Source organism: Lontra canadensis, unplaced genomic scaffold (genome assembly GCF_010015895.1).
Source record: "Lontra canadensis isolate GAN:19392208 unplaced genomic scaffold, GSC_riverotter_1.0 scaffold75, whole genome shotgun sequence".
NCBI lineage: Eukaryota > Metazoa > Chordata > Mammalia > Carnivora > Mustelidae > Lontra > Lontra canadensis.
In genome coordinates this window covers 8741525-8768060 of record NW_022631069.1, presented here as the reverse complement: position 1 = coordinate 8768060, position 26536 = coordinate 8741525, and the positions used below count along the sequence as shown (strand labels likewise).

The following is a 26536-nucleotide window of genomic DNA, read 5'->3' as shown; positions in this document are numbered from 1 at the left end:
TTTCACAAATATCACTAACACGAATATATAAGAGACTCAATTACACCTAAACTGAATTCACAAAACCAAAAATCATCAGATTAAATGTTTTAATGAACTGCTCAGCTAGTTAAAATATACATTTCCTATTATGATAGAGGCCTTTAAAAACTGCCCCCTTTTCTGAATGGAAGGATATAAGACTAAAACCTCTGGACAAATAATCTCATTATGACAAAATATTTCTGTATTACTCAAATGGACTATCATTTTAACAATTTCCCTAGTGTCCATATTTTAGCATCTTTCTCTCCTTATCTCTTTTTACCATAAAACCAGCAACCAGAATATACTCTTGTTTTTCAATGGGTATAGTTATCTCTTATCTATGTTGTACAAAAGCTATAACCGTTCTTTTCCCAACTGTCCACAAAAGCCAAACAGAAGTGTTTGGGTTATCCCTGAATTTTGTTTCTCACTCCTGAGCAAAATTAATTACAATATGGCTCTATCAGGCCTCTTTTGTATTCATGAAAATTTACAAAATTTTGTGAATGTTATTTCAAATTATAGCTATTGATTCTGGGACTAAAACAGCATTACCTTCTTAATGCGACAAAAATGCACCTTGCAATCGGCTACAGTTCATTGGCAAGCCTAATATACTTAATTCTGGTTTGCTAAGTGTTTATTAAGCTACAAAAATTTAAACGGAAGTTTCACTGGAACAGAAATTTTGTTTCAATTAACTCAACATTCAAAGATGAAATGGTAAGTCATAATAGGTAAGCCACGGTCAAAATTAAAAGTTACTTTTTTTTATGTCTTGCTGAGGGTCCATTAGAAATAGGAACAGCTGGATTTGCAGTCTGTTCGGTCATGTGAGCAGAGATCTGTGGCATCTTAGTGCCAGGAGAGGAGCAACGTGTCCACGTATATGTGTATCAGGACATTCTGAAAATGTTACAGACTTTTCAAAGATGTAGAGAAACAGACAAATTACTAAAGTCTTCATTGTACAGATAAAGAAATTGGGGATCAGAGATGTCAAAGGTACTTTCCCTAGGACACCTGAGTTATCAGCAGAGTGAGCACTAAGGCACAGGCACCTGCTTAAACTCTACCAAACTGCCTCTCGTGCAAAAAAAAAAAAAAAAAAAAAAAAAAATCAATCATAAGGTAAACACTCCCATCCTTCTAACCTTTCCCCACGCTTCTGCTCTGGGGTTATAATGTTGAGTGTGTAGTAAAGCTCTGGCACTGTTTTTAGTATTTCACATACAATTTCAAATCATATTGACATCTAATTAAAATCAACAAATAATCTCCCCTCCTTTCCAGCAATTTCATTAATCTGTTTCCATTCTGCAGAGTGGTCTTTCTACTTTTTCATGATCCCATTAGAGGCCAGTGACAATTCTTGGAGGAGGAAAAAAAATCCTATTTCCTCTTCTCACACTCAATTTGAAGAATGGTGTATTTATGACACTTTCAAGGTTTAAATCTTATTTCAACGTAGTCTTTCCTTCTGAGGTGCATAAGAAAATCTGAGTACTTTAAGTATTCTTCAAAGCCTTTTCAAATGTATATAAATGAGGATTTGGAGGCTGGGAACGGGCTTTGGGGATTATTTAACCCAGCACACCCACCTTGCAATTCAGGAAACTGTAGCCTAGCAAAGGTGAGTGACTTATCTAGCGTCCCACAGGTAGAAAGTGGGTAAGTACTCTGGTCTCATAATATCTAGACCAATGCTATATTTTTGCTACACATTCGGGTGAACCGTATTGGATATGACAGTCTACTCATCTGGTGCCATTCTGTGCTTTTATTGCAAAGTCTGGGCTTTGTCTTTGTTTGAAACTGTGGCCTGTAATAATAATAATGCAGACATGATATGAAGTATACATAATGCTTAAAGTTGTGTCATTGGTGTTTCCTGAAGGTGGTACTTATGTCTATATTTGTAATGCCTACTGATCCTTACTGAAACATCTGAATGTCAAAGACCTCTATGGGACAGTTAATTGGTTTGTTTCAATCATGCCAATAGCTGATGTGAATTACTTTACTGTTGACCAGTCTGGGATCATCAGTTATGAGTATTAGGTGGCTAGAATGGATTGACAATTCCCTGGGCCAGTGTCTCTCGTATGTGGGCTAACACAGAACAAAAACATGGTGGTGGCTTTGGCTATGTTTTCACTTGAATCACAAATCACCCAGATGGGAGGTTCACATAGCTCAAATCTGAGATACTTACCACTCTTTTACTTCACTTTTTCCTAGAGAGATCTGGTCTCAAAATTTTGACCACAGAAAAAATACCAGCAGATTTTACAGAATTCATTGTAGACATTGCCTCAAAGAAAGTTACCTGGATTATATCTCCTACCCATCTGTTGCTGCTAATAGCTATAAGACTGTTTCAGTTACCTATTCTTATGTATTAACAATGTAATTCATCACCGTATTTCCTTCTACATGGCATCAGAAAGTATTATAATCTTGGCTTTGCTACTGGAATACTTCGATAGTAATGGAAATTCTACAAGCCCTCTTATTATAACTTAGCATCGTTATGTACTTGAATAACAGGAAATTGGTTATTTATGCATTTGTTCAGGTATGTTTCAAAAATAAAATATGAAAATGAAAAAAAATCTTCAGTATACCAAATGTTCACAGTTTGACTTTCCATAAGGCTTATTAAATAATATACAAATAGCTACCATTCTGCTGAAATGTCACAGTAAATACATTAATAATGGCACAGAAGTGAAATATCCCCAAATGGGAAATCATCTTCATGACCTTCTAAATCTCTTTTCCAACTAAAACTTTGCTTTTTTTATTGAAAAAGTTCCATTTCTAAAGGAATAAAATACAAAAATAGAAAATGAGTCAAGAAACCTTTTACAGATATAATCTGAAGGAAATTCTATAGACATTAGATGAAATTTTCTATCTTTAAGAATGTGCTTTGTCTCACCACACCAAACATCACATGAAAACTAACCTGAATGAGTGTATTATACATGAACTGCTGAAAACTATAACTAAATATTAAAATTTCAGTTAAAATAGATAACTTAAACATATAAGTACTAATGTATCTTTAAATTTATGTTCAAGCTAAAAGCTACCTATGAGACTAATTGCAAATCTATCATTTTAAATCAAAAAATAAAAGGATGTTTAATCAAGCAAGGCACATTTCTTTTAGGCCAGTCTGTTTAATACCATTCATCTGGGCACAGTGTAGACTTCACTTATTTACGTGTAAAATGGGCCAGTCTATGTAGGAGAGCCTTTGGTACAAAACACACCTTCACAAATAAGGTTGCACATCACCCAGAACATAGAAGATAACATTGCTATATCTCAGGATTCAACACAGTCCAGTGATTAACTGAAAGAGGGAAACAGTACCAGTTGGCTTGTTACAAACAGACATTTAGGTTTTCTTTATCGGCAGTACTGATTAGTTTTTGAGTGATCTTATTTCATCAAGATGTCAAAAGGCTGAAATGATCCCTTCATATTTTTTGATGTTCTTCTTTATCTCTTTATTACTATCTTTAATACTGCATACAAGTTGAAGAGAATCCTTGAGCTTTAGAGCTGTTTCCTTTATATAAAGCATTTATCAGAGATAGGTTTAATGTCAGCTAAAACAAAACACGTGCGGGCAGACAGATCACCGCTCATCAGCAATAGAACCAACACTGCATTCTTGATGGAGGCAATCTAAAAATGAGAATCCTACTGGTGGTCAGTGCAGCTCCACGGTTCTCTATGTGGGACTCCTCAGGTATCTGTTGGGCAAAGCACAGTGATTTACTATATATTTAGCATTTTAAAAAACTGTAGACTTCATGTCAATATAAAATATTCTAGTCACTATACTTTTCATAACTTTGTGTTTTTTTTTTGTTTTTGTTTTTTTTACTGGTACCCTGAAAGTTCAACCAATTTAATTTTCTGAGCTTATCAACCACATATCAAAGCTCTTAGTTTTATAAATTAGAAAAAGTTTCTGAGTATGCTTAAAGTATGAACTTTTTGTCCTTACTAATACCCACTTCCAAATGTAGTCCAAACCAATGTCATTGTTTGCTTTTTGAACATAAAACTTTATCTTCACCTTTAGAACCATCTGAAACATTCTGAGTGTGTATTGTCTTTTAGATAAATATGTGTGTTAATTTTCTCAATGTATTTCCAAGGATTGGTTTCTTTCCTGGCAGTACATCTCACTGTGGTGACCTAAGATGAGAACTCTTGAAGTGAACAGTAATCCTATGCTCAGATAAGTGTAATAGAAAGTGGAGAGGGAAGGAGTGGTGGGTGGGGCACCGGGGGGCAGGGAGTGAAGGAGAGGGGCAAAGAGAGATTGAGAGAGAGGGAGAAACAGTCTCACAATGAATATGGTGAAAACTGTGTTCTAGTTGTCATGCCTGTACTTTATCTTGTCATTACACAAATAACATTCAATCGGTTGGTCCTTTAAAATATAAACTCTGCATAGTTATGCACCACTTCAAGAAATCACAAATTAAGACAGTAACTGCTTAACCAGGGTCTGTGGAGAACCAAGAAATAAAAGTTCAAGGCTTGGTGCTTTCCTCTGCCAACTATGACTATCTTGTTCACTACTATGTCTAGAGTCTAGAATGGTGGCTGGACAGAGTAGACAATTTGTACATTGAATGAACGAATACATCCCTGTCACTGTGCACCGTGCCTGACACATAGCAAGTACTCAGTAAATATCCACTGAGTGAATAAGGGGATATGTAAAAATCAGATTCATGTATTCTAGAGATTTACTAACAGTAGTAGAAAGGAGACTTCTTAATACAGAAACAGAAAATGCTAAACTCGTTCCAGGTTTCAAGATTGGAATACTATCCATCATAATACATAGAGAAGACTGATTCCTATATAGTTCTGGTTTTGGCAGGTATCTGAAATTCAGTGGTAAATGCCTACTGGTGGTGATCTGGAACTTGAATGTGCTTTTTGCAGAAGAATCATCCACTTACTAAAACTAATGTTGTATCCCTACTGTGTGCTGGGCAATCATCTAATAAAAAGTTTTCCTTATTGGCCTGGAGGATACTTGATCGTCCTTTATGAAAGATACAACTTCTTAACACTAATACAGCAGGGGTATACTTTTGCATCACAGCGTTCTGAATTTTCATTATGAGAATTTTAAAGTTACAGTGGTCGAGTAGCTAGTAATAACTACTGATTACAAGAAATTACGAGTAACATGAATGATCTGGCACCCATTTCATTTCCTAAGTGCCTAGCTGCTGCTCAATGCTACTGTAGCTTTGGTTATCTTGAGATGGTTTTATTAAGCTGTCCTTCTCTTGCTACTATTACATCCTTCTTCTATAATAAGCTGAGCCTTTTTTTTAAACCTCAGTGTGTCAGTCCCTGCCTCAAGGCTCTTGGACTATTAAATAAGTATGGTAGAGCTCAGCATCCTAATGGACTGTGGGTGTGGAGGGAGTTGCAGTTTAACAAAACAAGAAATCAAAGTGACATTTGAATGGTAATCATGTTTATATTAGCAGTTAGGAAAGAGCTGAAGGGCTTAGAAGAATGGACACTGACTTAAGTATGGAAATCAACTCTACAAAAACAGAGGGGTAAGTGTAATAGAAAATGGTGAGACCTAAAATTGAAGATATTTGACCAAATAAATTTTCTAACATATGAAGCAAGAAAAAAGCACAAGAACGGTCAAATTTCTGTAATTATGAAGCTTGTGAAGAAGTAAGTGGCACCTCCACCAAGGCCTAAACAAAAGAGATATAGACACCCAGCTTACTTAACTTCATATTTGGTGAGGGAAGGGGTTACAATCATTCCACAACATGGAGTATTATGGGAACTTTGTTTTGATGTGTCTGTACTTCGACATCTATTAAACAACTTAGAGTTGGCTGCACACCAACAACCTCTATCATTTCTGCCAACAAAATGGTAATGCATTAACCAAAGGACTAGAAAAATTTCTCATTCAATTATGTACACTTTCCTGATTGGCCTCTTGGAAATTATATACTCTTGGCACCTCCCCCAAAAAAGTTTAAATTCACTCAGTAATTAAAGTTGGTAATGTACTAAGATATGAGCTTTGTCAAAAATCTAGAAAGTCATGGAAAAATGAGCTTGAGCTGTAATCACTGCTACTTTGAGCAGTATTTAGGTCTATTAATAATAAATATCCTTAATTCACATCACAGTCTGATAAAACAAACTGATCTTTTGAAACAAGTTAAAATGTTGCAGGTAAAAGATTTTTAGAATATAGGTATAAGGAAATTCAAACAGTTTTTACCTGGAGATATTATTCTGTCTGTGGTTTTTAGTCACCCACTACATTTTGAAATCCAGCATAGAGTCACTCTTGTTTAACATGCTTTTTATTATAATTTATTATAGAGGTAATCTATTGGTGAATAACTGAAATTTTTTTGTCCTATAGTCATACATGAGGTAAATATAAAATGTAATGATATGTGAGGCTGCCTGTTATAATTTCTAATACCTTGAATACTCCAGTTTATAACAGAAAATCCAGTAAAACCCATATTGTGTTAAATAACAAAAATAAACAATGTAATGATTCTTCATTCCAAATCAGAAAAAAAATGAAAAAATAAGAAATGAAAATTATTAATTTCAGTTCTCTATTTTGTGACATTCCTTTAAAAAGTCCTGACAATGTGTCCTCGGAAGAGAAATGATCTCTGTCCTATGTGGGCTTAACTGTATGAAGTGATGGAAGGCAAAAAGTGTTTCTAACTTCTGTTGGTCTATATATGTAATCTCAAGCACATGCTTCAGTTTTTTTTTTTTTTTTAATTTGGTGGCATGTTTCGTAAGGAAATTGTTCCACTTAGATGTACAGAGGTAACACACAGTCAAGGTCTGGTCTGTTGTGCCTGAGAAACCCAGGGAAAGGAGAAAATTCAGAAGGGGTGTAGAAAAGGTTCCTTTCTGTTCATATGTGGAGTACCTGCATTTTCTGCTGCACTGTTACGATATTACCTAAAGTGCATCTATTATGATATTACCTAAAATCACAGCAGTATCTGCAGTCTTCTTTTATATCAATACTCCAGTTTAGTCTCAGTAGTTCCCATACTACACATGTCAGTTTTTCAAAGCTTCTGGAAACTTCCCTATACCAATATATACCAACATATGTTCCCTATACCAACATAGGTGCCCCTCACCTATTTTATTTAGAAGTGACCTAAGTTTTACCATTATAAAAGTCACTCTGAGAATCTGCTCTTACTGCTTGTGGGTTCAATGTCCCCCTCTTCTTTAATACATGAAAAAGTCACTTTAAAAAAATTACCATTTTTTGTGATCTTCCCATATATCTTGATGATTACATAAACAGTTAAGTTATTTTAGGGGTGCCTGGGCGGCTCAGTTGGTTAAGTAGCTGCCTTCAGCTCAGGTCATTATCTCAGTGTCCTGGGATTGAGCCCTGCCTCGGGTTCCTGGCTCAGCGGGGAGCCTGTTTCTCCCTTTCCCTCTGCCCTTCCACCCTGCTTGTGCTCTCTCTCTCTCTCAAATAAATAAACTCTTTTAGAAAATTAAGTTATTTTGTAAAAGAAATCATTTTATTGGGTAAGGCTGTATCTATAGCAATATAATTCTTTGAGGTGATTCACTGATGAAATATCTAATGCCTTATTCAATTAGCGTCCATAGTAATGAAAACCCCATGGATATTTTAGGACTCACCATTAACTAAAACCAAGACTGTACTTACAGCAAAGTTCCTTAGAATGTCTGCTAGATAGGTAAATTCCCAGAGATATCACTTATTTGTTCTGATTTTTGCTGTACTACATAAGCCAATCAGTCAACAAGTGTATATTGAGTATCATATACAAATAAATAGTGCTTATTAGCTGCTAGGTAGGAAACAGTTTTTGTGAAGCATTCTAACTCCAGGTAGCCATGGTGATTAGGAGTGATATATAATGTTATTTTTAAATTATTTATGTTAAGGAATTCCACCCCCATAATTGGATAGCACTTTGTGGGGGAAAACCTGCTGCAGCATGTTTTACCAAATGGAAACCTTCTCCCGCGAACCAGGTATAGGAAATTTTATCCATAACAGCAATGATGAGGAGTATAAGCCTCACAGCGATAGAATGAAGCATAGATACATGACATGAAAATTTTGCTTATAGTTTAAAAACATCCAAATCAGAATTTCCTTCCTCTCATCCCTTCCTTGAGTAAAGAGTTATAAAGCACCAACTTTACTCCAGGTCTTGAGGGATGTAATAGCAATGAATAGACAAAAATTCTTTATTCTCATGGAAGGGAAGGGAAGATGGACAATAAACAAAGTAAGGAAAATATCTCATGTTAGAGGAGAAAACAAAGCAGAAACAGGGTAAAGGAGAGTGCTGTGGGGGCTGCTTGTTTAAACAGAGTAGCGAGGGAAGGCTTCAGTGAGATGGTGACACCTAAGGAGGTGATGGGGCGAGCCATGCAGGTAGCAGATGTTAGAGCATTCCAGGCAGGTGGAACAGCAAGTGCAAAGCCCTGAGGTAGTGCACGCTTGGTCTCTTTGAAGAAGAGCAAGGAAGCTGGCACAGCGGCTGTACAGGGTCACACGGGAGAGGAATCAGAAAGGAGGTCAGAAGGGTAAGGTGAGGTTGAGTAGGTAGGGCCTTGCATGCCATGTGAGGCCTTTAGTGTGTAGCCTGTGTGAAATGGAGTGCCAAACGGGTTTTGCCGCAAAGAAGTGACATGACCTGACAAGTGCTTTAAAGGGTTTTCTCTGGCTGTTATGTTGAGAATAGACTCAAGCAGGGGAAGGGATGGAAGTTGGTGGACCAGTCAGGAGGGTACTTTAATAATCCAGGTGAGAGATAATGATAGCTTAGAACTGGTGTTTGCAGAACTAAGACTGGAAACATTTTGAGATGGAAGCCAACAGGATTTGACAATAGCCTGGATAAGGGGTATGACAGAAAGAGAGGAATCTAGGAAAATTCCAAGGATTTTAGCTAGAGCAACCAGAAAACTGAAGTTACAGTGATAGAAAGTGGGAAAGGGGTTAAGAGACATAGGTTTGGTGGCAAGGGTTGGAGAGGAGAGGGAAGCTCAGTTTCAGACATATTAAGCTCAAGATACCCATCTGCTATCTACGTAGAGATGTCAAGTAGGTAGTTGGAAATTCAACCTGAAGTTCAGGGGAGAAGTCCAGGTAGGAGAGAGAAATTTACATATAGATAGTCTAATGCTATGAGAATAAGACCTAATGCAGAAAGAAAAGAGGTCTAAGGACTAAGCTGTGGCCCATGGGGCTCTCAAACATTAAGACTCAGGGGAGATGAGAAAGACTCAGTAGAAGAGATTGAGAAGGAGGAGGAGCCAGGGAGGTAGTAAGAAAATACAGAGTGTCATGCCCCGAAGTCAAATGAAGAACTTCTTTCCAGGAGGGGAGGAAGTATGTCAAAGCACCAAATGCTTCTGATGGGTCAAATGAAATGACCACTGGGGTGAGCTATAGGAGGTCACCAGTGACCTTGAAAAGTATACACTTGGTGAAGCGATGGGGCAAAAGTCCGTTTGGAGCAGATTTAGGAGAAAATGGGAAGGCATTCAATGATGAACAAAGAGTGATAGAGTCCCTACTCTCATAGAAGAGACAGGCATTAATCATATAACACAAATAAATACAAAACGACAGCTATGTCAAGAGCACATACTATATTCAGTTCATTCTAAGACACACTTTTTCAGACTTAAGCATCTATGAAATTGGGATGTACCTTAAAATCCCTGGTACTATCCCTTAAAATTGGCAGCTTTTCTTTTTCAGTGGCACATAGAATAACAGTTTTCCTTATAATGGAAAGCTCCTTAAATTTGATGAAATGTACCATAACAGGGAACTGATAAAACCAGTCATGAGAGATATCCTGGAGGGAATACTGAAGTAAAGTATAAGGTAACAAAGTGAAGAGGGGGCTGACAGGGGGAAGGAACATCTACAAGGATCCCCCACAGATTAAGGGTGAAGGGTAGCTTAACCCCTAACTAGAAGATCAGGGCCTAGACAGATCATGTAGGGCCATGAAGGCTGTGTTAAGCATTTGCGTCTCTATCCCAAAAAAAAGGTAAAGACCTTAAAAGAATTTAAAGCAGGGGCAGGTGATGCAATTAGGTTTGAGTCTCAAAATGATGCTTTTGGTTATCAGATGGAGAATGGGTCAAATCGGCCATAGCAAATGTAGCGAGGCCATTTGAAGAGACTTTCACACCTATTTTGGATAGAGATGATAGTAGTGTAGATTAAAGTGGTGATGGCAGTGATGCTGAGAAGTAGATTATTTTCAGGGATATTTAGGAGGTGAAATGACTAAGCTCAGTGATAGACTGGATGTATTTACTACTTTATAAATCTATTACATTAATAAATACATTGATAACACTAGGCAATAAATCTGCATTGTAAGCAAGGTTATGAAAAAATAAAAATGCTTTGTAAATGTCTATGCACCACATATGAATGAAAACACATATTTTGGAAATTCACCAATTTTAGACTGTTTAGATCTGTAGACAAAGTAAATATATCTTATGATAGAAAATAACAGGTGAGGGGTTTGTGTGTGTGTGTGTGTGTGTATGTGTAACAAATACCCTCATTGGTTTTTCTTCCAAATTAAGTCATATGTTTTAATTTAAGGAACATGTTTAAATGTATAAAAAAAAGAACCTTACGATTCAGAGAATTTCCATAAAGAACAGGAGTTTAAAATAAACTTTAACAAAAAACCAGTGAAACAGAAGTGATGATTGACATATAACATGTAAGTGCAATGTTAGCGTTCATTCTAAAAAGTTAGTGGGAATCTCAATAAAGATTTCCAAGAGCCTTTGTACTCTGATGAAAGGGGTGGGGGTTATGTTGGGGGCTCAATGGAAAAGAAAAAGATTCTCTCCACTCTTTATCACCAGGCTGGGGGTATGATCCCTGTATCTGCAAAGTCAGAGCCCTATATGCACAAATTTATTCTTAATGTTCTTCAGATACAAGAAAACATAATTTTTTGCTCATTTAATGTTATCTTACTAACAACCAGAATCCCAGGAATTACTTTTCAGGCTAGAGCTCCTATTCTGCACTATTTAGATTGCAACAATAATAAAATGGCTTCCAAGAAAATGATGGAGCCGATTTTCCAGATCTCCTCTTTAATGTATTTGATAGTTAATGGTGCAAAATTTGAAATGCAAGGAAAAACACATTCAGTACAGAAAGCGGCGGGGGGCGGGGGGGGGGGAGAACCACAAAAATGTTTCTTCGTAAAATGCTTTTTTCTTTATAATTCCAAAGACAGAATTAGTTTACAGCATCACTGAAAACAAAGACAAATATTTGAAAACTTTCTAAGCGTCTGAATCATTTAAATTAAATTTGTAAGGTGAATGTGAGCATATAAAGAATATTATTATCATATACTCTATAGCAATGGCCATTTTCTGGCAGGAGGTTAGGAGCTGAGTCATGATAGCACAGGGTTTGGGCTCTGCATGGCTTCCCTCCCTTCTTCCTGCCTCCTCTGATCTGCCCTCTCTCAAAGGTTTTCAACCATTCCCTGCAAGTTATAGAAAACAAATGACTATTAAAATACTGTCAAACGAAATACAGGAAATTAGTAGCATGGAAATAATAGTCTTATTCTCATTTAAAAGGTAAAATAAAAGACAGAAGGAAAAGCCCCACCCTAAAACTCAAGCCCTAAATATCCTCTGCCCCATTCTTCTGTTCCTCATCTCTATCTCAGTGTTCCCATAAGTCTTCAGACTGGGGGGAGGGGGGCACTTGTGCTTCTTTGCATTTCTTAGTGGGAGGGGTTATCACTTCTTTTCACAGCTGAGAGGTGGGAAGGACTTGGAACTGCTAGAGAAAATGTTGAAATTTTAAATGTATGGAAGTCATTAAATTACAGTCATGGTTCTTAAAGGAAAAAACTATTGGTATTAGATACACTGAATTTATATACTTTGACCAGAGCAGTTGCTTGTGTACGTTTTATGCCAAAGAGGTAAATAACAAATTTTATGTCAACAAACCATAACTTTAAATTTCTTCATATTCTGCATTTAAAATTTCAATCCCAGAAATTTTGTCTCAAAATTTAGAAATCACTGATATAATGCTGACTTTTATGAGTAGCTATTTGTGATTATGTCACCATAGTTGGTGGGTACTAAAATTTGGTATAATATCAGTTTAAAGCACCATAAAAGAAATAAATAACAACATTATTTTCATCTCTGGATTCACCAGCTCTAGGGTAAATACATTTTCCCCAGGGTTTTGATAGACATGCACAGCACCAGTCACACCTCCTCCCATGAATCTTTTGTACCCACAGACATATGTATACCTTTCAACATCCAAGATGTACAGTTGAGCTCAACAGTGAAGTCTTTGTTTTGGCAAATCTAAATGATATGTGTAAACTTAGGCTCATTTGCATTTTGCTGTAAGCCCAAATCACTATGCATTTTAGTTTTCTGAATGATTTAGGACCTTAGAGAAGGGGCTACAGCCATTATAAGGGACAGAAGTATATTCTAATGTGTTTTTGAGCACAGATGCTCTTCAAAATCCATGGAGTGACTGGGGAAGGCAATAATGTCACAAATTTCAATGAGGTGGCAATCTCCTGCTTTCAGTCCTTTTGTTCTAAGTAATTTCTCCTTTCTTAATAAGGGGGAGTCAAAATATTTACACTATTTGCTGGCATGGTTACTGGGTAACCTAAGCAAAGTATAAAGAGATGGAAAAATAACAATTTGCATAATGCTATCATCCACTGTAGATTAAACACATGAAAATAGGAAATTAATCTTAAAACTGAAAAATATCTATTGTCCTAGCAGGTTTCACTACTATGACTGATTATGCTTTCTGGGTATAATATTAAATGCAGAAAAATCAATCATGTAGGAAAATAATCTTTTATTAGTAGGAAAGTTGATCTCTTTGCTCAACTTAAATACCTTATATTTAATCCCTATGGTTAAAAATCCCTGATGATTAAGAAAGGGTTAATTCTCAATATACTGCCTAAGGTAGGTTTCTGGAAATATATTCACTACAGGAATTCATTATTTAGTAACATGGACTGAAGTCAAACCTTAAAGCATAAGAGATTTATTGTTTCAATCTCTTTCAAGTCACGCAATTAAAGGAACATGAGTTTGGGGGCCAGAATGACCTGGCTTTAAATCAGAGCTGGGTTTCTTGCTAGCTGTGAAGTCTCTGGGAAATCACTTAACCAAAACTATCTATTTATTACCCTCCTGAAGTGGGTGAATACCACTTACCTTGCAGAGATGAGACATGTCCAGGACACGGTAATTACATGGTAATTATTATAGTTACACAGACAGTAAATAGGAAGATACTGATTTCTTATGTATCTCATATCATTCACAAAGCTCCGTGTTAATTACACAATGCTTGTAAGTAAGGATCACAATAATAATGTAACCTCTTGGCAAAATCTCTGCTGCATAGCATGCAAGTATTTTTTCTAAGTATTATACCTGTAGCAACATTCAACATTCACCAAAACTCTATGAGATACTATTTATTATTCTCATTGTACCAATAAGGAAACTGAGGCACAGAGAGGGTAAGTAATTTGTTCATGGAGAAGAGTCTGGATTCAAACCCTGGCAGTATGACTGCAGAGCTAAAAACCCTGAATATAACATTAATGTAAGATTATTGCCATTCATTCATCAAGTATTACTGAATACACACAAAGTGCCACACGTTGTGCTAGGCGCTAGTGTCCAAAATCTGTATTTGTCAAAATACAGAACCTACAACCTTTACGGAGCTTATAATTGGCAACGGAGGCAATTACACCACCTCAAAGTGATGACTCAAAAAGCTGTATTTCTCTGGATTTGAAAAAAAAAAAAGGTCTTCTTCATATTACTATTAATAATCATACAATTCTAAAAATTATGGTACAACCATAACTTACTTATAGAACTGAGCAGGATTTCTATATCTTCTAAATAAAAGTGAATAAAAGTGTCACTGTACTTAGTTCATCTTCCCATCAAGATCTTTTAGGAACAGATAGAAAAATTGTTCTTAACATTATTACTATAGTGTGTTTAACATATTACCACCAAAATGGGTTACAAAAAGAATGGTCATTAAGAATACCAAGAATTTGGGGCGCCTGGGTGGCTCAGTGGGTTAATGCCTCTGCCTTCGGCTCAGGTCATGATCTCAGGGTCCTGAGATCGAGCCCCGCATCGGGCTCTCTGCTTGGCGGAGAGCCTGCTTCCCCCCTCTCTCTCTGCCTGCCTCTGCCTACTTGTGATTTCTGTCTGTCAAATAAATAAAAAATAAATAAATAAATCTTTAAAAAAAAAAAAAAGAATACCAAGAATTTGATCAAAAGGTAGATCAATGGTAAAAGTAACTCAAACAAGTAGCAAAGGACTACATATAAAATAGTCCTATTTTGATGCACATAGAGATAAAAAAGCAGGGACACCATGACCAGGCATACAGATCTCCTGCCTCTATTACCTTTTTGTCTTTTCTTTCCTCTCCCCTCACTAGAAGTCTTCAACATTCTTTTAAACTGTATTAACTACACAAATAATAAAATAAGTAGGCTTCTGATTACCTGAAAAAACTTTATGAGCTTTAGAATTAGGGCTACTCTCATTTCCTTTAGGACAGAATAATTATACCCTATCAAAATAAAAAAAAAAGCTGTGCACAATGTATAACTGAAAAACATAGTATAATACCTATAATGTATATAAAATAAAATGATTTCATTAAAATACAGAGTTACCCTTGTAAGTTTAACCATTTTTGTTTAAAACGACTGTACTACTGCATACTAGTAATTATGTAAATTAAAATTGGGCCAATAATCTAACAGCAGTAGGTTCTGCCTTTTATCCTTTTTTTTTTCTTTTTTTTTTTAAAGGGGAAACAGGTTGTTCAGAAGCCAAGAGGGTTAGTAAAAGGAATGGAATCATTTTCAATTCCGTTTTGGTGAAGGTTATTCTAAAGAGCAATGACTCCCCCCACACACCCACCCTTTTGTCATTAAACAATAGAAACTAAAGGTCAGTAAACAACATGGAAATCAAAAGGAAAAGATGGTGTAAGTGATCTTTAAAAGGCACCTGCATGTAATTAATATAAAACTATTGGTTTTGCAAGTATTGCCAATCTAGACAGGAACAGCATTTTCCTAGTTCTGAGTCCAAAGAGGGAGAGCTAGAGCTCTCATACCCCCAAACAGTGCTCACCTGATTCTGTTTGTCTTCTGGCAACCCCTGGTATATGGCTGAAACTTGCAGGAATTTTCCCAAGATGTGGTTACTTCCCGTCCCTCCTTTTTATTGATTGTCTGCAATTCCCTCAGTTAAAAAACAGGCATCCTTCATATTTTTAAAGTTTATTTAGCTTTTCAAGTGCTGTTTGTGGTATCTGGAACTTTTTTTAAGAGGAAGTCTGAAGGTTCCTTGTAAAGTTTCAGGTACATCGACTGAATCTTTCATTTGCTTATGTACAGAACACTTTTACATTTGCTTTTAAATTTCACTGTTTGGCTTGAAACTTCTTGGAGGAAGAAAACAGTATCCTTTGAAGTTATTGCCTAATTTTTGGCATTTAATTCAAATCATGCCTCACTGGAGTGTATTTCTAACATTCCAAAGGCATATTTCCTTCCCGATTCAGTCATTATGAGATGATATCAGTGACTTTCTGTAGTAAAAAATATGCATTTTGTGATTCATTTCGCCACCTCAGATTCTCAGACATAACCTTTTTTGTGCGGTTTATTCAAACAGTGGTTTTCCTTATGAAATCCTGTAAGGAAGAACCATCTGGAAAGGTTACTGTGGAAACCGCAGGGGCTAGGGGGTGGGGCTAGAGAGCAAGAGATGCCATGACAACCTTTTTCGGGTTTCCCAGGAAACAGGGGTTGCTATGGGAACTGCATCAGTCAGGTCCGAATTAGTAACTTCCGCTGGAAGGAGTGTCTGCCACTTTAATCTTCTTGTGATACTGCAGAAGCTTATCTCCCAGACGCATTAGGAATTTTGTTTGTTTGTTTCTCTCAGCAGCACTGAAAACATCTGTTTCTACACTTTGATAGATGTTGCCAGGAACACACACACAGAAATTCATAGGAATCTGCCTGTCTGCCCCCCTTTCGAAATGCTTAACAAGCCCCAAAGAGTTCAAATGATTTAGTCAGATCAGGACACCTTGGGCATTTCCCTTTGTTCAAAATGGTAGAAATGTTTAAAATTCCGGGAGGGATTCCAAATAGAAATTCCAGTCAAAAAAACAAATAAACTTACGGTGGGTTTACAAGTCATTGTTCTAATTAGACTTCTCATACACGTATCCACAGCGAAGGCAACTGAACTAAATATTCAATAATGTTAATGGGTCCAGCAAAGAGAAGCATCCTTTAAGTATGTGCCTTCTTTACTTAGTAAAGAAACAACTGTCTTTTCAATTCTGAGGTTAGGCAGTTATTCTAACTGTTCTTTAGTTTCATTTCCTCCCAGGATGTACTTTTTTTTTTTTTTAAGAGGGTGTGTACTAGAAATGAAGTTTACAGTAAGTTTGTTCTTTGCGATATTACAGAAGGGGGAGAGAAAAAAAATGGAGAGCTGAGAGAATGCAGCCCACTTGCAAAACTGACACCTGTTTCAGTATGAAGCAGTAGGGAGAGGGAAAATGAAGTGTGCTTTCCACTTCTTCACGTCCTTTCCTTGATGAATGGTCTGGAAATGTATAAAACAAGGGCATACACAGACCAAGGGGGCACGTTCCACACAATACTGAGCACAGCATGTCACTTGTAACATATATTAAACATCAGTAAATATCTTTTTGATGTTGACACAGGAGTTGGGATTATTGTTCGTGGTGCAGGTGGCCGTGGAATTGCCCGTTTTGAAAGGGGTCTGGGGGAACGCGCTATGGTTCATGCCCCCCTCTTCGATCACCATATACTCCGACTTACTCAGAGTCGAGTTACTCCTTGCTTTTCGGAGCTCCTCGGCCGAAGAGGAGAGGTGCTGGCAACTTCCCACGTGCATGTACTGGGCTTGCTCTTCCCCTTCTGTCTCCCGGTGGTAGAAGTAATTGAAGTTGGAAACAATCACGGGTACTGGCAAAGCAATGGTCAAGACACCAGCGATGGCACAGAGCGACCCCACAATCTTACCCCCTATGGTCACCGGGTGCATATCCCCATAACCTACGGTTGTCATGGTTACCACTGCCCACCAGAAGGCATCCGGGATACTGCTAAAACCAGAAGTGGGGTCGTCTGCCTCGGCAAAGTAGACCGCGCTGGAGAAGAGGATGACCCCAATGAAGAGGAAGAAGATGAGCAGCCCCAGCTCCCGCATGGAAGCCTTCAGCGTCTGGCCCAGGATCTGCAGCCCCTTGGAGTGCCGGGAGAGCTTGAAGATGCGGAAGACCCGCACCAGCCGGATGACCCTCAGGATGGCCAGGGACATGGCCTGCTGTCCATTGCCCTGTCGCTCAGCCAGCTCGGTGCCCAGAGTGATGAAATAAGGGATGATGGCCACGATGTCTATCAGGTTCATGATATTTCGCGAGAAGGTGGCTTTGCTGGGGCAAGCGAAGAACCGCACGAGCAGCTCAAAGGAGAACCAGATGATGCACAGGGTCTCCACTACGAAGAAGGGATCCGAGAAGCTGGAGGCTCCAGCTGGTGCCCCCGACGTGCTGTTGCTGGCCTCGAACTGCTCCTGCGACGACGCGGCGGGGTAGTCCTTCTCGTCGCGGAACTCGGGCAGCGTCTCCAGGCAGAAGATGACAATGGAGATGAGGATGACGAGCACGGACACGATGGCGATGCCCCGCGCCGGCCCGGAGCTCTCCGGGTACTCGAAGAGCAGCCACACCTGGCGCTGGAAGTCGCGGCGGGGCAGCGGCCGCTCTTCCTCCCGCAGGAAGCCCTCGTCCTCGCGGAACTTCTCCATGGCCTCCTCGCCCAGCTGGTAGAAGCGGATCTCCTCGGAGAAGATGTCGATGGGCACGTTGACCGGCCGGCGGATGCGGCCGCCCGACTGGTAGTAGTAGAGGATGGCGTCGAAGCTGGGCCGGTTGCGGTCGAAGAAGTACTCGTTGCGGAGCGGGTCGAAGTACCTCATGCGCCGCTTGGGGTCGCCCAGCAGCGTCTCCGGGAACTGGCAGAGGGTCTTGAGCTGCGTCTCGAAGCGCAGCCCGGAGATGTTGATGACCACGCGCTCCCCGCAGCAGTCCTGCTCCCCGGCGGCCGGCAGCGCGGGCGGCAGCGGCTCGTAGCGGTCGCGGTCGCAGCCGCCGCCGCCGCCGCAGCCGCCCTGAGGCGGGCCCCCGCCGCCGTCGGCCGCCTCCGGCTCCAGCAGGTGGTCCCCGGGCACCACCGTCATGTCGGGCGGCAGCGCTGGGCCTGCGGCGGGCTCGGCGTAGCCGGGGTTCACCAGGTTGTGGGCGCCGCCGCCGCTCGCGGGGCGCTGGGGAGGGTGGGCGCGGTGGCGGGCGGAGGGCGGCGGCGGCGAGCGCAGCAGGCTGAGGTGCTCGTCCATGCGGCGGGAAGAGGCGGCGGCGCGGACCGCGTCGCTCCTCCTCGCGCTCCCCGCCCCTCTGCCGCCTCCGCGCCCCCTCCCCGAGCCCGGCCCGCCGCCTGTTGCTGCTGCTGCCGCCGCCGCCGGTGTCGCGGCCGCCGCGAGGCTCAGAGCGGAACTGGCGCGGTCCGCCGGGCTCCTCAGGGGCGACGCCTCCTCGCCCGCCCCCGCGCTGCCCCGCCCCTCCCCCGCGGAGCGCGCGCTCGCCCGCCCCTCCGCGGCCCCTCAGGATGCCCGCCCACCGCGCGGGCGCGCGCCCGGCTCTGCCGCCCGGCGGCTCAACGGGGCCGCGGAGCCCGGGCCCCCGCCTCCCGACCCGCCGACCCCCTCTTTCCGCCGCCGCGGCCCTCTGGGCCGCCCAGGCGCCCTCGCTTTGCACTTCGGTGTCCCCCACGAGCCCCCGCCCGGCCGAGACGGCCCTCGTGGAATCCGGACCCGGACCCCCTCCACCGCTGGTCAGCCCCTCCCCGCCCCCGGCCCGCGTTGCTGCGTTCCGGCCCCGGGGCTTCTGGCCGGGCCTGGGCCCTACCCCGCCGCCCGGCGAGCGGCGGCCGCTTCGCCCTGCACGCGCCACCCGGGCCCGCCCGGGGAGGAAGGCTCATCGGGGGCCGGGGCGGGCGAGGAGAGAGGATGGGGATGCGCTCTGGGCAGGGAGCTTGGTCGAAGGAGGGAGCGACTGGCCGAGTGGGCGTCCTGGGGAAGGGACCCTGAGTTCACTGAGGCTGGGCGACCGCCGGGGCGGGAGCGCTCTGAGCACTTCAGCTCCCGTGCGCAGAAGCCCAACGCAGTAATGGGTTCCGACGACTTTGGCACCCGGGGTCTGAAGAAGATGGGTCATGAAAGGCATTCAGGGACTTTGCTTCTGTAGCGAAGAGTTCTCACTAACGTTCGTGGCGGAGATGCGGGGGGCGAGAATCAAGGACCGAGTTTCTGGTTGGGATGGGCGAGGGCAGCCTGGTCTTTTCAGAAGAGCGAGGTTTCCCGTCGGTGGGAACAGGAGAGGGACATGAGAAGGGAAGTGCACATCTTGTCCCAAGTCTGTCGTGAGAGGGACTGGAGAGCGACCGGCACCCAAACCCCGAACGTTCCACTGCTAGCTTTGTGGTAAGGTTTGCCACGCTCCAGTTGTGAAACCGGGAGAACATTCAGCCGGCAACTTGTAACATCTCTTGCTTGACCTGGGCCTGGAGATAACATTATCCCCTTGGATTCTAAACGGTTTCTTCAAATTGTGGTCCTTTTGACCCCGATTTCTGTGTCTAGACATTTTAGCAACTCCGATTTAGAGCCTACCCTAGACTTTATAATGCATTTCCTACTGTATCATTCAAATCATTCACAAAAGAGAAACTGTTGTCTGGGCTACTCCCTCACCCATCATCCCTTAGCTGACAATTCAACAGGCACCCCACCCCAACCACCAACAAAAAAACCCAGCTTTTTTCCACCCCCCCCCCCCCCGACCCTCCCCCGCCCAGCACTGGCAACCAAGGCTTTCTAGGGCAGAGTCCAGGTCTTACCCAAATTATATCCTGGAAAGTACCAAAGTGCCTGAGAAGTAGTAGGAACTCTGTATGTTTGTCGAATTGAGTTCCCCAACAAGGGAATCTTTGCATTTCTATCTGCTCTGGAGCATCAGGCATTTCTCATTTCTGAACCTGGAACCACTGGGATTCCTGGGATAGAGTGAGAGGAAGCACTTCACAGTATGTACGTTACTCTTTGCTCGGTTATTCCACCTTGCCCTTTTGTGGGTACAACAAGCACTTACCTTCTTTAATGTCCTTTTATCTTTTACTTCGCCTCTAGGTCGGTGCCAGGCACTGCAGACGGTAACGTGTTGTAAGATGGAAAAAGTAGACAATGATGTAAAACACTTTCACAAAACTGAACACTGTTTTTGAGCTGATGATTAGGGTAGCAGTATAATCCATCATTCATATATTTAAAGCTAAGAATAAGACCGTCGGCTTGCTGCAAGGCTGGTGCATAGAAAGGCAAAGACCCTATTTTTAAAGACCAAATGTTTCGTGCACTTCTGTGACTGATCTAGAAAGTGATTTATTTCCTCATTTGCAGGAATTAGTACTGGAATTAATATTAATCAATGGCAAGGAAGAGCAGAACAGAGGATGGTCCTGTGATGGATGGTCCTGTGAAGTATCTTTCCTTCAGAAATGACTCTTTCCATTCCTTTCATGTATTTGCCTTGTCTGGAAGACTGATTATGAGCTTCTTAGGACAGCCTTCACTTTAGATTTGAGGCCCAGAGAAGTTTAGCAATTTTTTCAAGCCTACACAGCTGGTTAGTCGCAGAGCTGGGCCTAAAATCTTGGACCATTTCCAAATCCAGTGTTTACTCTACTGTATCACACTGTGAAACTCTTATGTTGATCACTGTGAGTGCTTAATAAATATTAGATTTCTAACAGCAGCCCATTTGCTTCTGATTGCTGACTAGTTCACTTCAATTCATATTTATTTTAACTGAAAATCATTGCCTTCTGACAGCTAGTCTATTGTTTATAAGAAATGAGTTGGTGGGTGAATTCCAGCCCTGTTGGACAGCAGAACCCATCACAACAAATCAATGTCAAAAATGGTACTTCAGGAGGAACACATACCATTTATTTAGTACCCCCAGTGGAGTAGCTCAAAGTAATTTGAAAATATCTCATTAATCCTCATGACACCCCTGTGGGATAATAATAATATTATTATAATGTTTAAGCATAGAACTGTGGCAAAGCCAACAGCTTCTCTGAGTATGTGCAGATTTTATTCGTATTTCAAGTCTTCACTATTAGAGCGTAAGTCAAACCATCAGCTTTGCAAACAGCAAGGGTAAATCTTGGTTTGGGCATTCTGTGTTGCTCTGGACATCACCTGAGTTTCTTACTGATCCCAAGAGACTTAGAAGTAGCTCGCCAATGACTTGCCAGATGCTTTGCAGCTCCTGGAATAGGTCCAGAAGTGTTTGAGAGTGGGACAAGGCAGGTCTAGAAGTAACCACTATTTATAACGATAGATAAATGAGTGAAAAAAACCCACCTACTATGTGCAAGGTATTGCTCTAGGTGCTGTGGGAGTACAGAGTCTGAACGTAGACTTACCCCTCAATAAACTTGCATGGAGCTGGGAAGACAGGATACAAGTCTGTGAAAATCTTTACCACACATTAGTTAACAAATCAGGGAATAGTTCCAGAAATGTCACAAGATGCCCCGTGACTCTTTGGTCTATTCTCGCCAAGTTGCTACCTGCTGTTTCTCAATCATACTAAACTGGTTCCTACCTCGGGGACTTGGTGCTTGTTCTTCCCTCTGCCTGAAACACACTTTCTCCAGAGTCTCACGTGGCTTTCTCCATCACTTTAGGTCTCTGTTTTTTTTTGTTTTGTTTTGCTTTAAGATTTTATTTATTTATTTGACAGAGAGAGACACAACAAGAGAGGGAACACAACCAGAGGGAGTGGGAGAAGGAGAAGCGGGCTTCCAGCCGAGCAGGGAGCCTGATCTGGGGCTCAATCCCAGGACCCTGCGATCATGACATAAGCCAATGGCAGATGCTTAACGACTGAGCCACCCAGGTGCCCCTAGGTCTCTGTTTAAAATGTCCCATCATCAGAGATAACTTCCCAGACTGCAACCACCTGATTTCAAAGAATTCCCCTTTCTCTCCCCCTTGGTAACTTTCTAACCTCTGACCTCCTTTATTTTTCCTTATTGTGTTTATTTATTTGAAATTAGATTTTCCATTTATTTGGTTACTTGCTTACTGACTATCTCCTGCATTAAAACATAAACTCCCCGATGGCAGGGTTTGACTTTTTTACTTGTATGTCACTAAAATACTTGGCACATAAGAGATGCTTAATCAGTATGTGGTGAATGGTGGAAAGGGAAGGTGTGGTGTGAACGTACATGGCATATTAAGGTACGGTGAGTGAACCAGTTTGCTGGTGCAGAGGGGTTATTCTGGAGAGGTCTTTGTCCAGTTCTGGTTCTGTCTCCTAGAACGAGCTAGGCTGTACAGATAGGCATAAGTTGTTTTTTAAAGTGTCACTTCCTCTTTCTCTACTTGCCCTTCCCCCACACTCCTGAATGGGTCTCTCCTACACTCCAGAATTTTACTCTCAACTGCCCACTGGGATATTCTTATATCAAGAGACCCCAAACTTAATATTTATAGCACTGAACTCATTATCTTTCTCTCCAACGTTGCTTCTCTTCCTGTTTCTCCTATTTCATGCTAGAATACGAAGTCATCCCTGAATCACTCCTCTGCCCCCCACATCCAGTCAGTCACCAAGTGCTTTTTGCTCTCCCTTCAAGTCCCTCTCAGTTCTGTCCTCACCACTTCATTCTTGCTGCCTCTGCCCCAGTTCAGGCTGTCATGACCGTGTCATAACAGGCTCCCTGCTTTCAGACTCTCTTTTATGTATTGGATCCGCCAGGAAGTAGCTGAGTTATTTCTGTAAAACATCGAGTTGATCACATTGCTCTCTGGTGCCGCATGGATGGTTGAACCCTGGTGCTGACTTGACCTTCTGGCAGGAGCTTCTGTGTTCTTCCCACACCACTTACTGGTTCCCACGCCATGCATTTGCAGACTGTTATGCCTCTGTTCGTGCTAGCCACTCATGCTCTAGCTCACTGGACACCCCTTCTACCTTCTTCCCACTGGAGAATTCAATCTTCAAGGCCTAGCTTAGATGTCACCTCTTCTGAGACCTGCCTCCACTCCATGAATGTCAGCCATGATTACCACTGCAAAGAAAACTCAATAAAACTGATTGTAAATGATTTCATGATTTTTCCCCCCATCGGAAGTCCTATAGCATTTTGTTCAGAGCTCCATAAGAGGGCTTTACTGTACTATATTTAGTGTGAATGATATGATCTATTTCCTTATGAGAGTGTGAACTGCTTAATACTAAGAGCTAACATATTGAGCAGTGAACATGCTGTGCTCAGCCAGGACTGTGGTAAGTACTTCACATGCAGTAACCTCCAACCTACCTACCAACCTGTAGGTAGGTAATGTTCCTACTATACTACTTCACACCTGGAGAAACATTGGAGGGCGGGAAAAGTCACTCCTGCAAGCACATAGGATTAGGACATGGCAGAAACAGGATTCCAACCAAGAAGTCCACATTCTCAAGTCCTTCCTTAGACTACTTTTGTGAGTGTCAGAGGGCTTGTCTCATTCATCTGTGTATTTCCAGTCTCCAATATCGTGCTGGTCGATGAGAAGTGATTTTTGAAGAGTATAACTGAAGAAAACCAATTATGAAGCATGAATTCATGGCTCACTAACAACTGATGGATAGCCCACAATGATGGTGTTGGTCCTGGAACTCAACACAAAGGTTATCCATGGGATTTCTTGAATATCTAAATTTCAAAATTCTTTCTTGAATTTCTTCTTGAATTTATTCCAGAAATAGATGCAGATACAGGTGCTGCCTGGGGTTAAGATGGTTCTCAGAATGAACCAGTAGTCCAGTCCGTGTTCTCATATGGCAGGGTGATTTCAAGAAAAAAAAAATTCTATTCAGTAAAGATTGGAATTCTGTCAGCAAGGATGGCAGCCAAAGAGATGAAAGTATTATGTTAGGTCAAGCATTTAAATAAGTCTCGTGTTTTTTCTTGAGCTTCTGTGTGAGAGAGTAGAGATACTGGAATACCTGTGTGGCCTTTTCTGGTTCTGGTTAATTTATTGAAAAATCAGGCACAATCTCACCTCTAATCATAGTTGATATGTGCAATTAATGACAGGATGAGCAGTGGAGCCCTCTGGTATGTACCAATTATTTATTTGCAGATGGGAAACTTAACATCTGTGGAAACCGTTGGATGGTTTTAGATCAACACTACCAAGCACAGAAACTTTCTTTTAGCAAGATGTACAGTACAAATAATACTTTCACGGTGTTTTCCCTCTAAGTTGATCTGACGAAGAATATTTTAAAATATCTAGAAAGTTCCTTCTGTGTCCTCATGTTCCTTCTGTGGGGCACTTGTTGTGAGGCTATGGGTGAACCACAATAAAATTAATTTTAAGAGATAAAAGGAATTTATTTTAGTCACATGACTGCATTGAAATGAATACGAACTGTTGAACATAAATTAACACGAAACTGTGAAACCTTAGCAGACATTTGTGGGAATCTATTGAAATACTATAAGGCCAAGGGTAAATTCCAATTGAGGTTTTTTGTATCGCAGTCTGGTGAAAACCAAAACATATTTTATTAATCTACAGACAAAATGTTACAGTGTTATTACTTTGTCACTAGGTTTTGCAACGACCTTGACATAGCAACTCAACATGTCTGTAGAATAACATTACAACTTTATTGGGTTTTCATTACAATGGTAATAATGTTAATGAAAGTATATAAAGGCCCACAATGATCCAATTAATACCGAGTAGTATAATGACAAAAGAATAGGAATGCAATTCTTTGGGGATTTCATCATACCAAAGATAAAATGCAACAGATACATTACTCAGGTTATAAAATGGATGCAAATAAAACTAAACCATGTTGTGATGTGTCAGTCCCTTGCCGACCCAAACACAGCTGCAAGTACTAAAAATCTTTATTTATAGCCTCCATTCAGGACAACTCAGTTCTTGAGCCAATTCTAAGCAAACTTATTCAGATATATTAGGAAATCTAATGGGACCAAGCCTCTACCTTAGCTTGCTACTGTTCTCTCCAGTTTAAGACTGTTTGGTGAGGCTGGTGGTGGGTATTAAGGAGGGCATGTATTACATGGAGCACTGGGTATGGTGCATAAACAATGAATCTTGAAACATTTTAAATTAAAAAATTAAATTAAAAAATATTAAATATAATATATGATGATAATACTAAAAGTGTAGTAACATGAAATATAATAAGATAAAATATTAAAAAAAAAAAAGACTGAAGCCCTACCCTGAAATCCAACTGGCTTGTTTAGATTCTCTTACTCTTTTTAGCCCTTAGTAGGCTCTGCCAAAGCTGCAACCTGCCATAGGCTGGAGTTTTTACTTATGCCTTAAGGACCTCTTGGAGCTACATAGCTTCTCCCACCACCTGATTACCAGGATTGCCATCACCTATCCTGTGCCCCTGCATCTTTCTCTAGTTTGGGCCCCAGAATAATGAGGCCTTCCCAGCTTGCACTCAGATTTCATCCTTTCCCCTAGAACTTTATTATTGTATAAGCTGACCACTTCTGGGACTTGTCCTAAAGCTGAATTTAGTCCCCTTCCTTTAAATCTCATCATTTCCAGCTTCCTTCTATATCCTTACCAGCCTATTGAAGTCCTAGAATGCCTCAGGACTGAGTTACATAGGTTGATATGCACAGCTGGAAATGCTAAAATAATTCCAGCTGAAGTACATTGTTTATATAGTCCTTTAGATGAACTGGTGTATAATCAGATATACTATACATCGGTTTATTCAAATATATGTTAAACATATATCAGTTCATGTAAATGTAAATTAGGGATATAGAATAGAATAGGAAAGAACAGAATAGAATATAGATAGATAAATTGTCCTGATTTCCCACCCCATCATGCTCCATTTGAATTTAGGAATCCACCTGTCGGATACCATCCTCAACATGCATGTCGACAGAACTTTCTGCCAAATGCTTTTATGTCAAAGATTAGCTTTTAGAAAAAGCCTACTATTTGACCATATTTATCAATTACGTTATTCAGAACCAGTTAATTTTTAAAGATTTTATTCATTTATTTGAGGGAGAGAGAGAGATAGCAAGAGAGAGCACAAATGGGGAGGAGAGGAAGA

General features: G+C 40.9%; 1 protein-coding gene and 1 long non-coding RNA gene across 2 annotated transcripts; one reads left to right on the top strand and one right to left on the bottom strand.

Annotated features, from left to right (window-relative positions):
- Nucleotides 1-800: 800 nt before the first annotated feature.
- Nucleotides 801-18706, bottom strand: KCNA3 (potassium voltage-gated channel subfamily A member 3). The gene is made up of 2 exons (XM_032881488.1): nucleotides 15364-18706; nucleotides 801-3797 (listed from the first exon to the last, which is right to left on the bottom strand). Exon 1 carries the CDS (start codon nucleotides 18676-18678, stop codon nucleotides 16945-16947), a length of 1734 nt encoding a protein of 577 aa, XP_032737379.1. The 5' UTR covers nucleotides 18679-18706; the 3' UTR covers nucleotides 801-3797; nucleotides 15364-16944.
- A 405-nt stretch (nucleotides 18707-19111) lies between these two features.
- Nucleotides 19112-21151, top strand: LOC116881480. The gene is made up of 2 exons (XR_004385423.1): nucleotides 19112-19172; nucleotides 20527-21151. It is a non-coding gene; the product is annotated as an uncharacterized LOC116881480 (long non-coding RNA).
- Nucleotides 21152-26536: the final 5385 nt, after the last annotated feature.